This window comes from Ischnura elegans, chromosome 5, assembly GCF_921293095.1.
Source record: "Ischnura elegans chromosome 5, ioIscEleg1.1, whole genome shotgun sequence".
Taxonomy (NCBI): domain Eukaryota; kingdom Metazoa; phylum Arthropoda; class Insecta; order Odonata; family Coenagrionidae; genus Ischnura; species Ischnura elegans.
In genome coordinates this window covers 36,232,943-36,248,076 of record NC_060250.1, presented here as the reverse complement: position 1 = coordinate 36,248,076, position 15,134 = coordinate 36,232,943, and the positions used below count along the sequence as shown (strand labels likewise).

The following is a 15,134-nucleotide window of genomic DNA, read 5'->3' as shown; positions in this document are numbered from 1 at the left end:
ATTTCACCCATGTTCTCCTTTAAACGCAACGCGGCTCTTCCAAACCTGCAGTTACTAGGCTTGGATCTTGGACTCGTACTGAACTATGACGTCACAGCCAAAGATTAGTGGGGGCGGTATTTTTTAGCCCGCGAAACTCGGGCGACTTTTGTGAGTCATTTTCTAGGGTATAAACTGAATTTTAAGCGGAAAAAAGTATATTGCGGTACTAAGTGTTTACTGTAGTTTATCAGCACACTGTTTATAAAAAGTATGCAATTTCCCTATTATCGATGGTGCGTGCAACTCTCATGAAAAGTACATTTACCGCGTATTAGCAGTATTAGCCTGTGGTTTCTGTCATACTACTCATCTTATTTTTGGGCGAGGGATAATATTTCAGGATTGCCAGCATCTGAAAGTGATCAGACATCCGCAAATCCCTCGGATTATATCCATTGCACTGTTTTCGTGGAAGTTTATTCGGAAATTATTTGCAAAATCTCTTTCGTTCTTATCTTTCATATGGTATTTTACTTCCTTAAATCTCAAATTATTCCTCAAGGTGAGTAGGCAAGCATCGTTATAAAATAGCCTTTATAACGGTAATAATGGTACTTCCGGAATTTATTCACCCTGTTCAACGATTAAATATGCCTATTCTATACCCGCAAAACGTCCCTAGGACAGAATCATTTTTTTAGGTTTGCTGTGCCCTGCCATTATTATTATCACTTGATCGAGACTCAGGAGACTAAAAATATTAACATACGTCACTTCATAAGAAGTATTTCACTTCGGCCTTGGTAAGAAGCCGTTTGCGTTTCTGATATTATATTTGTTAATAGTGTTTGAAAGCAAGGAATAACATCTATATTCTTATAAGTCCGTGGAAACATGCCGATGGGCTCAGAGGCAATGGTGCGTACGTAGCTTCTATGACAACTTATATTAACGTTTACCACAAGATAGCTATAAATAATTATTTCCTTAAAAATACCTTTCCTCACTACATAAGGTTTTAACTGCTGACAATCTTTCGTTATGGCTGTAACTGATTTTACAAAGGTATGGAAGCAGACGAAGCTGAAATCCAATTGATTAATACTCACGCATGAGAACGATTTCTAGGTATTTTTCGCTATAAGATGTTAAGTGCATATGAACTTGTTAACTAGTAACCACTGTCGATGTGTTTATATTCATTTTTGCCATAAATTAGTTCATAATTACTGAAGTATCGTATACAGATACGTAGGAAACTTGCCCTTCAGGATAGGTGGCGCCGCTACCGGCCTCAACGGGAAACGGCTTCATTAAATGACCATGCCTGAACGGAGAGTGTCCAGACCTTCTCATATTCTAAGACCGTGCTCCAGAACGACCAATTATTATCATATGTCGATTGTTGCCCACTTTAACAGCTCTTGCATTGGATCAGAAACGAACATAAGTAAAGGCGAACTGTATGCATCCGTTTCACCCTTTTGAAAACAGATCCGACTCTCAAAAATAGTCTTTTCGGTTAAAATATTGACTCAATTACATTCGGAAAAGATTCTCCAGATGTTAGTGCATGCATTTACTACATCACTTCAATGCCTCCGTATTCCGAAAGTAAGGGTTGACGTTACTTCAAAGAGTTCATTAATCATCCTTATGATTTAAAAAAACTGAGTTATGTTTGGGTTATGATCTGGTTCTGATCTGATACTGACGGATCTGACTCGCTCTATAGCGATGATGCATCGATATCCATAGTAAAGGGATTTGTAGTTGATATTAATTCCTATATATAAACCAGTGAATTGTTCTTTTTTATATTTCTCCCTAAAATACAATTTACACAACAGACATTAACACTACATACATTTCTAAATACGAAATTTTTCCTCTCTGAAACCCTCCAGTGTCTGTATAAATACGATAACAGTGGCTTTTCCCGAAAAGCAATACGTTCACCGAATTTACTCTTCAGAATATCAGTAATTAATTGGTATCTGTTAATTAAAACTTTATAAGAACGTTGATAATAATATCTACGGAGATAATTTGGAGAATACATGAAAGATGAATGTCTGATTGTTCAATGGTGTCTACCAATTTGTAATGTAGACATTCCAGAGTTTTTATGCAAAGAAGTGTAGAATTCCGGTCCCAAAAGACCATCTAGTTTATGCATAGATTTGAGGGCCTGTTGTTCTACTATTGAGCATTTGATGACAGGTATTAATTCATAATTCCACAGTAATATATCCTATATCTATTTTACATACTTGAAATTGAGTCTTTTATCCAAGGGATTGCTTTGCAACCATGTATACCGTGTTTCAATACCGTGTATACAATAGGGGCAAACGAGTATTAATAGATAAACAACTTAATGGAATACAGACGTCAGCGCATCAAATATTAAGTTTTTAATTTTATTTTGATTATTCATGAAATAATTATCTCCCTTTCATTTACCGATAATTAACGAGTTTTCCGCAAATTGCTGACTTTTCCTGGTTTTCCGGCGTCAGTGAGATCCCGTGTGGTCCCGATTTCTCGAATGGTTCTAATGTTCAATAGAATGCCTAAGAAAGGGAAAATACTGTTTTCTAAGAAAAAAGGAATTGGTAACAGCATGGTTTATCCCAACGATAGCTCCTAGTGTAATTTTAATTGTAAATTGGTGTAGAAAAAAATACGCTGTTAAAGAAAATCACTGTTTTCGTATTTTTATTCTTATGGGCGTTCATCTCCAACTATTTACTTGGAAGTGCGTAGCACAGGATTGTACTCAAGTGTCAAACGAAGGTCACTGACCTAGTCTTTCCAGACTATTTTAGCAAATTTCTAGACTTTGATATTATGCATTTTAGAGAATCTTTCCCCAAGATAAATATGTTATAACTGCAAGCACATCTTGATTGCCAGTCAAATAAAAAAAATCACGGTAAAAATCCATTTAACAATCAATGAATTAACTTTAACTGTGAATGAATACCACCTGAATGATGCGTTGCGAATGTGATTAACAAATAGGTATCTAAAAGATACCAGAAGACTGACTGACGACTGTGGTCATATGCAAGGGCGTACCCAGGATCATAACTGGGGGGGGGGGGGGGGGGCTAGCCATGGTCTAGGGGGGGCTAGCCATGGTCTAGGGGGGGCAAGCCAAGTTGTGACATTTTAGCATGGAAAAGGTGAATGAAACCAACATTTTAAGATATAATTATAACAGCCCTTTTTTAGTTTATGAGATTATTTCCTTGGAAAAAGTTTTATTTTAGTTACTTATCTTATACTAATACATACTATTTTCGTGGGTTTAAAGAAAATTTGTTGAATTCTTTCGTTTCAATTCAGTTCTGATTTTGCTTAAAGACTTTTACGATTTTTACTTCTAGGGGGTGCAGCTGCCACCCCCTGCCCCTCGCTGGGTACGCCCATGATAATATATATGATCATGTATGTCTCCCACATTTTTCGCTATTTTTATCATACATATGTATAACCATATACTTCCCGAGTAACCTAAGGACGCACGAGATCGATTAATAACAGCTATCATTTGAAAATTAACAACATTAACATTAACACGCTGCATTTCCTGGAGTGTGCGAAAGAAACTTTTGCTTGCCTCACGGCTTTCCAATGCTATTGAAATGCTAATTGCCACTTCGTGACTTACTAGTTTGACTGGCACATTTAGTGCAGATACGTTGGCTTATGAAAGAGCTATTCACACTTTACAAAAATTAGAATAGCATTGATGGAGGGAAAATCTAATGTTCCTTCTAAAGGACTAAAAATGACCTACTAGTAATAGATGTGGCTTCCTTATATCAAAATTGCAAGTTATAGGAACGAAAACTACGGGAATGCCAAGCGCTCAAAGTTGGGCACCTTGATTTTACGCGCCAAAAACGGGTACTTTTTCGAGAAAAAATTAAGTACAGGAAATACTATTGAGCCGAAGAATTTTTAAAGTACATGATGTAACGTAGAACCAAATTCTCTTTCGTATTATTTTTATTGCATTGAAATCGATTGCTTCGTTTAGACGCTAGAGCTCCTCAAACTCGAGTATCTTGCTTTTTTTACAGACAGTAGGCTGTGTATTCACCCAGATTCTTAATATATGAGGATGTTTACAAACAGCGCTGAGGTTTACACTCATCATGAAACTCAAAGCAATTTGTAGCCTTACTTTTGGTAAGTCAGGTCCACCCGTTTATTAATATATTTTAACCAAACGCTAGTGTTTCGTCCCATGAAACCTGTGGCGTAACTATGGGAGGGGGATGAGGGAATAGATCCCCCACTAGAGCCTCAGAGAAATATAAAAAGATAAGTAAAACTATTGTCTAGATTTGATGTATAATAACTGCATCTGCATAAAGTTACATTTTAAGTGCGAAAATTATGTAAAATGCATTTCCAGGCATCAGTGGTGAATTTCATTCAAGCATACAAACAAGAATTTCGTTCGGGGGGAGGTCAGAAACCAGGGGTGGAAATTAAAAAAAAACAGGGTCTTAAGTAGAGGGTTTTAAACAAATTTTAACACTTTTCACAACCGAAAAAAACTTCAGTTTACAAATAAATCTTTTTATTCATGATATTTCAATATTTTATTTTCTATTATGAAGCAAAGTAATTGTGTCCAAATATTTCCGGACCCCACCCTCGCTACGCCACTGCCAGGCATATTGTTTTTCAAAACAATTCCTGGACTCCCAGTTGCCAGGGGGGGGGGGGGCTCGTACCCTAACATTCCCCCAAAGCATATTCCTCGTTACGCCAGGGCATCAAACGTTCATTGAATAATGAGGAATACCTAAGAACAGGTTGCTCTGGTGAATAATATACCTTTTAAGCCAGGGGTGTCAAACTCAGTCACCATGGCGGGCCACATTGGCCAACTCATACAGCTTGAGGGCCGTATATGTATTTCAGGCCCAATAACAGGAGAATTATATAGATTAGGAGGCCAAGATGATAAAATGTAGACAATTTGTGAAAGAGAGCATTTTCGGAGTAGAAGAAATACATGTGGGTAATGTGGATGAAGTGGCAGTAATTTTGATCTTCCAACTGTAAGAGCTGTAAATCTTAAAGGAGCAAAGGAAGTGTCGATTGCGATTGTAGAAGTCATGGTGCCGCGGGCCGCATGCGGCCCGCGTGTTTGACACCCCTGTTTTAAGCCGTCGCTGACAATGCTCTGTATGCACTTCGTCTAATCAAAAAACTCTCTTTCCCAAGGATAATGGACGCCATTAAAATGTAATTCCCACCTCTACTAATAAAAACACAACCGGTTCCTCACTAAACTATCTTTAGATTTACTTTATTTTGGGAAAAGGTGATAAGCAAGGTAGTAAATATGTATACAAAGTCAAAAAGACTGTCTGGAAGCCTCTTATTCTAGGGAAACGTTGGAAAATTCTGCAATGTCACTGGACGATACGTGTAAGGATCGATGTAAGGAGCATGGCCTTGTCGACCAGGTAGTCGTTTTCCCTCGTCGAAAAGTCTTTCGCAAAATTCATGATATCGATTCATTGTTCACGGTCGTACACACATGTGTCGTTGTACTCTGCTTAGAATCGCTTGAGTGAATGACCTTCTCCCGTCTCCCAATCATGTATATTTTCGTTTTTCTGTTGTCACCGTTCCTTGATGTCACGTGGATTTCGATCGCGTATCGACCATAATCGATTGGTTGAACGTGACTTAGCTATGGATTTGGAATGATTGGGTAAGAAAACTGCCGTGTTCTGCCTGTAATTCCTCAGCGATTGCTCTATTTTTCTACGATGAATTTTAGGAGGAGGAACTATTTTGAATGAAAAAAGTAGTTCTAAACGGTTATAACTGAAATAATTTAATTCGAACGAGAAATACACGTTATCCATGGTATAAGAGTGTAGTTTTTTTTATAAGTAAAAGGCTAGCACTACTGCGTATATTTGAATGGGAATAACTGGAATTTACTTTTGACAAATGACGGAGATAAATACTTTGAAACTGCGCTATTCATTAATTGTTTATTGTAAACGGCTGGTTGGGGTGAGCCAAGGCTCACCCGTATAGCACAACATTCGCGCCTTCGGTGCGGTTATCCCGTGAAGTTTTTTGAGTTTTTAAATGCCCTATGGAATGCTTGTTTAAGAGGAAAATATTTTAAAATAAATATCTCCTTTTCCTTCCTGGTTTATAATTTCAAGAGTTACTATGTTCAAGCTGCTATATCATTCGTGAGCATTATTAGAAACATATATTATTTTAAAACTGGAAGAAATAATTATTTCTTTTTTCACATAACTTCCTCAAATGATCTAAAGCCACTAATTTTACAAAGGAACTCACTTAAGGGTTTTACGTTATTTCTTGATGGACCAGAGAACCGTACCGCTAGCCAGTGGCGGATCCATGGGGGGAAGAGGGTTACGAACGCTTTCTTTCAATGATAGCCGTGAGCTATAATTTATTACTTCCTGAATCTTTATTGCTATTTGTCATTGTCCCTAGGTATCTTAATACCTTTTCAAAACAAAGAAAAATTCCCCCTCGTTGGGTATCCAATTTACACTAGATAGAATGGTAATTTTTTTCCGTCCCCTACTTAGCCCCCCCATTGTCACTATCCTGGATCCGCCACTGCCGCTAGCAACCACCATTTAATAAGCTAGCCCACTTCGTTTTTCTCGCATAAAAAACACCAAACTCGCTTCAAGGTCAATTGTATGATGAGAATAATAATGATTGAGATTCCAGAATCCGTCCTAACCCTGGGCGCAGAGTGGGCGCAGGGGATTCAATTTGTCCGTCTGAAAACCCTTCAGACCAAGTATTGTCCATTGAAAGAAGAAAGTTTGTGAACGACTGACAAGTACATACATTTAAACACGGTCATTTTTTCCATATGTCTTATTGTTAGTGATAGCTTCAGCGATAGCTCTTCAGGGACAAAAAAATGACCGCTCGACCTCGAATGATCAGTTCCATCGCTTATTCCTTTACTTTCCGAATTTGTTCGAGACTCAAATTGCCGATGGCGTTCCTGAAGGTGATGACGTCATTTGATAATATGGCCACCGCATTTAGTGTTGTGATGATAACATTGTAGTAATCGGTTGAATCGTAGAGACATTTTGAAAAATAAAGTAGAAAATGTCAATGAAAATTTTTCTTGGTTTTGAAAAGGTATTTCGATACCTATGGACAACGACAAATAGCAATAAAGATCCAGGAAGTAATAAATTATAGCTGATATATCCGCTACCAGCTCACGGCTATTTTTCAAAGAGTTCGTAATGACCATAAACGCGTGACTCCGATTAAAAAAACACTATTCCTAGCATGGTAAGAAATAAAATGCGTAGGTCGTTGGATACCATAAACGCCTTAACCCTATAAACCACCGTCACGGTAAATAATGATTCGCAGAAAATAATGGCAAATAAAATACATTATACATAGATATGAATGCATAATATATCTTACTTACGACGTTTTGTGACGGCCAACAAAATAACAAGAGAAATCAGAAAATACCCAACAATTGCAATTATTTGTCAACGTGGTTTGCTTAGGTAATTACTTGTATCCTCGGAGGTCTACTTCTGAATCCGGCCGGTAGTTGGCGTCTCACTTGTCTGGATTCTCGAATAATTGCTGTTCAATTAAATTCAAGCGCGGCGTAACAATCGCTTACAGTGGCATTTGATAATTGGTAACTTCGCTCTTCAACTGGCGAGACTTTTAAAAATGAATAAAAAACGAAGCATGGCAACAATTAGTTGCGTCACAATCAGATATTACATCTACTAATATGTATTAGCAAGAATCCACCACAGGTAAGTCTAAATTCCACCATGGGCGTACCCAGCGAGGGGCAGGAGGGGGGAGCTGCCCCCCTAGTAGAAAAAATCGCAATGTCTTATAGGAAAATAATATTTCTTCAAGCAAATAATTTAAATAAATAATAAAGGCCTGTTACAGTTTCCTTAAAATGTTCATTCACATTTAAAATTTTAAATCTTACCTATTACTTGAACAACCGTGGCTTACCCCCCCCCCCCCTTGTTTTGATCCTGGGTACGCCCTTGAATTCCACTGCATCCGATCAGAACTGTAAATTAGATACTATGAAGTCAGAGGCTGAGCGAATTTAAATTGACTCTGTGCGATGTGGAAAACTAGTAGGATGAGAGCAAATAATGCTAAAAAATAATACGTAACTCGAAGGCCGGAATCATACGATCATTTTTCCCTGCCATCAGAATGATTTCCTCAAGGCCGTTTTACACGGGGCACGCACTTGCACAATCTGACGTGTGTACGAAGGCGCAGTCAAAATTGCGTCGTGTAAAGCGATGAATGTCCAGAACACATGCGAGAATGCGTGGACGTGAGATGGCAAAATGGTTCTGATTTCGTTCATGCATTCACGCAATTCCGCGCCATTTTAGAAATTAATGCAGTTCTAACCTGCGCAATTCCGTGCCCCGCGTAAAACGGCCTTCTGAAATTTTAAGGGACCTTATGAGTGATCGCTCGATCCATCATTTTCTTGATCACACGGTCATTCCTACCGTGCTTTTTTCCATCGTTTAATCCGCCTCTCTCCTTATCTACAATTTCCATTCCACAAAAGCACCAATAAAATAAGAATGGAGGCTATGTTGCCATCTCACGTTCACATGCATTCTCGCATGCGTTCTTGCATTCACCGCTTAACACGACGCAATTTTGCCCCTTCTTAAGGCCGTTTTAGACGGGGAACGATATTGCGAAATCTGGCGAAGTATGTGCGAAGGCATAAAATAAACCTTCTAGCGTTTGCAGATGACGTAGCCGTTGTAGCTGAAACCATAAATGATCTTCAAGCTCTGACAGAAATACTAATAAGGGAAGCAAGAAAAGTAGGCTTACAAATAAATGAAAGTAAAACCAACTACATGAAAATTAGTAGACAAGACGATGAAGAAGACTACTTAGAAGTCTTAAACTACAGATTCCAGAGAACTGATACCTTTAAATATCTTGGAGTAACAATAGCAAACAATAATAGAGAAGACATTGAAATTCGTAACTGGCTCGCAGCTGCTGAAAGATCATACTGGAGCCTAATCAAATTATTTAAAAGCAAAATTCTATCAAAAACCACTAAAATAAGAATGTATAAAACCATAGTACAACCTGTAGTTATATATGGATCAGAAACGTGGGCATTCACCAAAAAATCTCAGAAGAGCCTCAGTACTTTCGAAAATGAGATATTGAGAAGGATTTTTGGACCGATAAAAGAAGGAGATACATGGAGGATAAGGAAGAATAGAGAATTGAAAGAATTGTATAGGGAGCCAGATATTGTGGGCATAGTAAAAAGTAGGAGGTTGAGGTGGCTGGGCCACATTCAACGCAGGAATGAGAGAGAAATGATAAGACAAGTGTTAAGAGGCAAGCCAGAGGGTAGGAGACCGCTAGGAAGACCAAGGATGCGATGGATTGACGAGGTGACGAAGGACTTGAGAAGAATGGGAGCAGACATAGAGCTGGCAGAGGACAGAAGTGCATGGAGGCGCATGGTTGGTGAGGCCAAACACCACTTAGGTTTACAATGGCCACAGGAGTAAGAGTAAGCAAGTAATGTGCGAAGGCGCAGTCAAAATTGCGTCGTGTAAAGCGGTAAATTGCTAGAGTGCATGGCAGTGGCGTAGCCCAGGGTGGGGGGGGGGGGGGGGTCCGGACCCCCCTGAAATATGAAAACACAATTATTTCCCTTCATAAAAGATAACAAAATATTGAAAAATCATGAATTTTCAAAATATTTCTTAAACAAATGAAGTTTTTTCGATTATGAAAAGTGTTATAATTAATACAAAACCCTCTACTTAGTACCCTGTTTTTCAAAAATTATCCGCCTAGTTTTGGACGCCCCTCCCCCCCCCCCAACGAATTTCCTGGCTACGTCACTGGTGCATGGATGCGAGATGGCAAAATAGCTCCTGCTCTTATTCGAACTCGCATTCTTTCAGCTTTAAAAATATTTTCAGGGCCCGACTGCGCAATCACATGGCCCTCTGCTTATCATGCTTAAAACGGCCTCTCAAAATATAGTAAGACTCCCCTCCAAAACGTGAGTTGTGTCAACGTATCGTTAGAAAATTTAGTGCATTTGAAATCGTAGGGAGTCCGACTGGGGTCGCTTCTCCTAGAACAGCAATTGGATAAATGGATACGGTGTGAACCCGACCGTGGTAGACGCGGTTCAAGTCCTGCCGGTTCCCCGGCTTGCTTCTCCCCTCCCGTTGCCCTTGCTCCTCCCATCCCTTCATGCCGGCCGGCGAGTTGGTTTGGCATCGCCGCTCCGGACCACGTGTTACGGTTTACATTTTCTGGGCAGAGCACTTGTGTGGGTTTAAGGGCAAGGTAAACCGTCTCCCCTCTTGATCCCTTTCCCGAAGTATTCTCGACCTGAAATATTCTGCGATGGAGAATATGCTAGTCACGTCACGGTTACGAATTATACTGAGAACGTGCGCATTTGCCGTTAAACTTGCCTGAGAAAGAAATTATTCTTGATGTGCGCGTTATGAATACTCAATGAACTCACTGACGTTCATGTGATCACGGAAGGTCTCCTATTCATTCTACTTATGGGAAAACCAGCACTTTCAAGGTGACTTCAATACGATTCTCGAACGATCGTTGGAACATTTATTTTCTCTGGAAACCCGATTGAACTAATTGCTGCCGTGTTAATTTCTTAAAGCCGAACTGTGTAATCATGCTTTGTCGGAAATTATATGATATTGTTTGCTATTGTACGAATAAACCTCATTAACAATACAAAATGTATAAACCCTCGAGAACATCGAGTAGACATACGTTTAAAAGCTGAATTTGGTTTACTGAAAAGATAGTAGATAATGAAAATCACAGAAATCAGTATTAATAGGCTAATAGTGAAATTCAATGCGATGAACTGATAAGAAAAGGAGTTTCAGCTTCAGGGGGAAGATAATTGCTAAAGTTATTTATGTGGATAATTCTTCAAGCACAATCAGTTATGTAATTATAACATTACCTCATGAAGGAAGTGAGAACTCCGGATACCGGCTGGAGAATGGCAGGGAAACATTCGATACTGAGGTGTTGTGAAGTGTTGGTATTATCTCTGTGACTGTTATTTTTTTTGAAAATTGATTGTTTCTACCCAAAACCCAGCTATTCGAAATGTGGAATTGATTTTACAGGTGAAAAAACTTGTTCAAGAATATATTGGTATCGATGATACTTTTTAAATGTCTACCACAAATCATGCCAAGTTGGGATTCGGTTGGAATACATTGTTTACGGGAAGTGCTTTTTTCCCAGGCGGTAAATATGCCGCGGAGCCAAAAAAATTCTGAAAAGAGTTCGTAGCATTTCACGCGTTGACACGTAAGTATACACAATGTAGTTATGTGAGAACGCGAGAGAAATTTACTCTGGAGGGATGCGTTTACCATGAGACGTCTCAAGTCACGACCAGAGCCATGAGAAGTCAGAGTGATTGATTGATTTGCGGGTAGATTTTTTTCTCTAGGAATAAATGAAATATTCACCCATACCATCCTGCATTTGTTTCTAATACCTTCAAAGACAGCTTGTTTATGTTTCTGCCTGGGCATATCCCGGGAACCTTCTATCATTAGTCTGAAATATTAACATTAAATACGAAAGTTATTGCCGCCTAACCACATCCCTCCTCGGGATAACTCTGCATCCTAGACGGCCGGAAAGTGACCTAGTCATTACGATCACGAAATGAGATAATATAACCTGTGGATATCGCTTTAGTGGTACAAGGGTAGGAAACGTTTTCGAATCTGAGGACAGCATTTTTAAATTGTTACATGGTAAAACGGGTCGCATTTAACTGTATTTTCGATACATATATTAATAAATAATATTAATAATAAGTTTTATCAATATAATAAATGATAAATCTGTAAAAATATCTTAAAGGCGACAGTTCGATAGTTATTCCGGACGTATTTAGTGCGAATCAAAACGAACCCATCTGGCTTAAGTTGGTGGAAATACGTTACATCCATGTGAAATTTAAAAACATTTGTTCCGTTTAAACAATAGATATTAATATCTTTACCGACCATAATTTTCTTACATCATGCCAATAACAAGGATTTACGGGCCATGGGTAGCCGAATCCAACTTGAGATTCAGTATGAAACAATTACAAATACACTTATGTTGTATGTCCCACAAACTGTTTATTAGTTTTACTCAGGATTCGACAATGTACACAATTTCATTCTCAAAGGCCTTTGAGAATAACGCGTCGAAACTTGGGTCCGACAAATAAAAAATTCGTGGAACATACAATACTAGTGTGATTATGCTTATTGTTAAGCAGTTCCACCAATTATCGTCATCCAGCCTTAAGTTAGTTTGAAATGCAGTGACTATAATGATGCGTTTACACTGTATGTTATATGAAACAAGTAACATATAACATGTTTTACAAAAATTTACAAAACTGTGTGACATGTTATGTGTAACACTGTGTTATAAAACAAAATATTGTGTTATACAACAAGTTTTTCGTTTCCTGCTTCGTGTGGGAAACCAAAAACTTGTTGTATAACACGATATTTTGTCTCATAACGTAATGTTACATGTTACACGGATTCGTAACTTTTCCGTAAAACATGTTATATGTTACTTGTTTCATATAACATGTTATAAAGTGTAAACGCACCTTAACTGTGGGAAGCTCTTTCTAGAAACCTTCATTCAGGCTCCGGGAATTGGCAGTTTTTGGCCATGTGCGAAATCTGGGTTCATTGTTGGGGCATGGGACCCCTAGGTCTCCACTTGAAACTTACCTGTATAAGTTCCCCCTCCCACTCCTCCTTCCCTCCCGTGCATTATTCCACCTCCCACCCCCGCCTCCGTTCGCCGACCCCTAGACAAACACCTCCTCTCCGCTCCACCCCTCCTCCTGACGACTCCTCCTCGCTGTCCCTCTGAAGAAGAGGACCAAAGAAGTCCCCCACACTCCTCTCGGCTGCTTCAAGGCTATGGCATGCCTCCGCCGTCGGTTTCCGGAGGCAGAAAAGAGAGCTCGCCGCCCCCTCTACTCGGACACCGGCTGAAACCACCACCAAAACAACACTTGGATCTCCACTATTATAACGACACTTCTCCACAAGTATTCACTCGGATAACACCCAAGGCATGCTGCGTCGAGTGTAGGAATGCGACGAACGGTACTTCTTCGACGACGCACAATCACATTGACGTCGTCGCGATGAGGGAGACTGAAAACAAGTAAATGAAACGGTCGAACAAATCACTGTCGATATTTTCCTATTCGTGCCCTCTCCATGTAGCGCTTTTCAAAACGGCCCGGTTTTCTCCTCGAAGTTGACTGACCTTGCGGCTGGTTAAGTAACCCAGTTTCCTCTTCTCTTCGCAGCAAAAAAAAATGACAGTGCCTCCCTCCTACTAGTCCTTCCTTTTATTTTTAAGTGAGATGAGACGAACGCTGTGAAAAAAATAATGAATCAAACCACACTCCTCATCCTCCTTACTGCCCTTTCGTCTGATGGTTACGTATTTTCCCGCTCAATCTAGAAAGAAAGGGGCCGTGCCACGAAGACCAACAGGCATTATAGAGGAAAGGCCCTAGTGTATAAAAAACTTCCTCCCTATCTCCTATTCCCCTATATCAATCAAACCCCTCTCTCTCTCCTACTCCCAGTCACAGCCAATGTTTTAGAGGCTTCCTCGCTACTGCCTCCCCGCGAAACGTTCGGGACGGCTACGTTTCCCGCCCCACCCCCCCTTCCTCCAAAGCCCCCCTCCGACCCCTCCGCGCATTCAACCTCCTTTCCCCTCCCTTCTATTCATTCGCCCGCTGCTTCTGCCTCCTCCCCTCCCGACTTGCAATTCCACCCCACCACACCTCCCCCCCCCTTTTTCATAGCTTCCCATGGCATCCCAATGGGTGGGACGTTCGTGTGTGCGTGAGTCGACCGTTCGTGGCTCATGCGAGAGCGTGGGCACGGTTGCCATGACACCCGGTCACATCCTCCTCCCGCCTCCCCCCTTCATAGTTCCGCCCCCTCTTTAGGCGTTCTGGCACCACCTAGACCTCCTCCCCCTCATCCCACTTCCCCTACATCCTAGACAGTCCTCTAACCACCCTGTGCAAGCTACGCCCAAGAATTTTGCATTTATAGCAAGTAGGTTTGACCTTGGCTTGGTGGCCTAGTGCAAGGCTCTTCAACCCGCAGCCCATCGGCTCATTTATTGCGTCTAAAGAAAATATTGTGCACAACTGCAAAAATAAAGCCAAACATCGATACACTCGTCAAAAATAAGCAATGTCAAAAATCGCATTGATTAATTGAACTTTTTAACTGTTAAAGGTTATTGAACTTTAAAATTAAAAGCTTGTTTTTATTTTATTTTATCGATGTGTTAGTGAAGTGACGTGGTCCTCCGGACGATATGAAATCGATTTTTGGCCCTTTCATTAATGAAGGTTGAAGACCTCTGGTCTAGTGGATTGAGCGTGTGGCTGGCTACTGACCGAAGGGTGCTCGGTTTATATTCTGCTTAAAGGCATAGAACTATTCCAAGCTGGGAATCTGGGTACAAAGTTGCTAAGGGGAAGGAATGCCCCTCCTTCCGCCCTGAACATGAGAAATTTCCACTGCTTCGGGGTGATCTGAGGAGTGCTTTATCTCACAATTGTCAGCTTATACTAACCTTTAACCCTCTGCAGTGAAGTTTTCTTGGGTTTCGGACCGTGTCAGGTCGTCCATTTCTCCTTCCAACGTTTCGATGGTCAACTCGCTCATCATCATCGGGGATTCAGGAATCCCTGATGGCGATGACGATGGATGAGTTGTCCATCGAAACGTTGGAAGGAGAAATGGAGGACCTTACCCGGTGCGAAACCCGAGAAAACTTCACTGCAATTGTTCGCAGGGAAAAAACCAAAAATGATATTACTTTAACCTTCTGGTTAAAATCACTGAGTGGGTGTGTGAATGAAGACGTAGAACATGGTTCAACCACGAAAAAAGTCTTCATGAATATTTTTTGGTGGTGAACCACGAGGATATTATTTTGGGAGA

At 40.2% G+C, this 15,134-nt stretch overlaps 1 protein-coding gene across 1 annotated transcript in view; it reads right to left on the bottom strand.

Annotated features, from left to right (window-relative positions):
• The window catches only part of LOC124158716 (scoloptoxin SSD14-like), a 147,059-nt gene extending 134,005 nt beyond the window's left edge, over positions 1–13,054 (bottom strand). The window contains exon 1 of the mRNA XM_046533965.1: positions 12,873–13,054. Within this exon, the coding sequence (XP_046389921.1) occupies positions 12,873–12,915 (43 nt within the window). The 5' untranslated portion in view covers positions 12,916–13,054. The remainder of the gene's footprint in view (positions 1–12,872) is intronic.
• Positions 13,055–15,134: the final 2,080 nt, after the last annotated feature.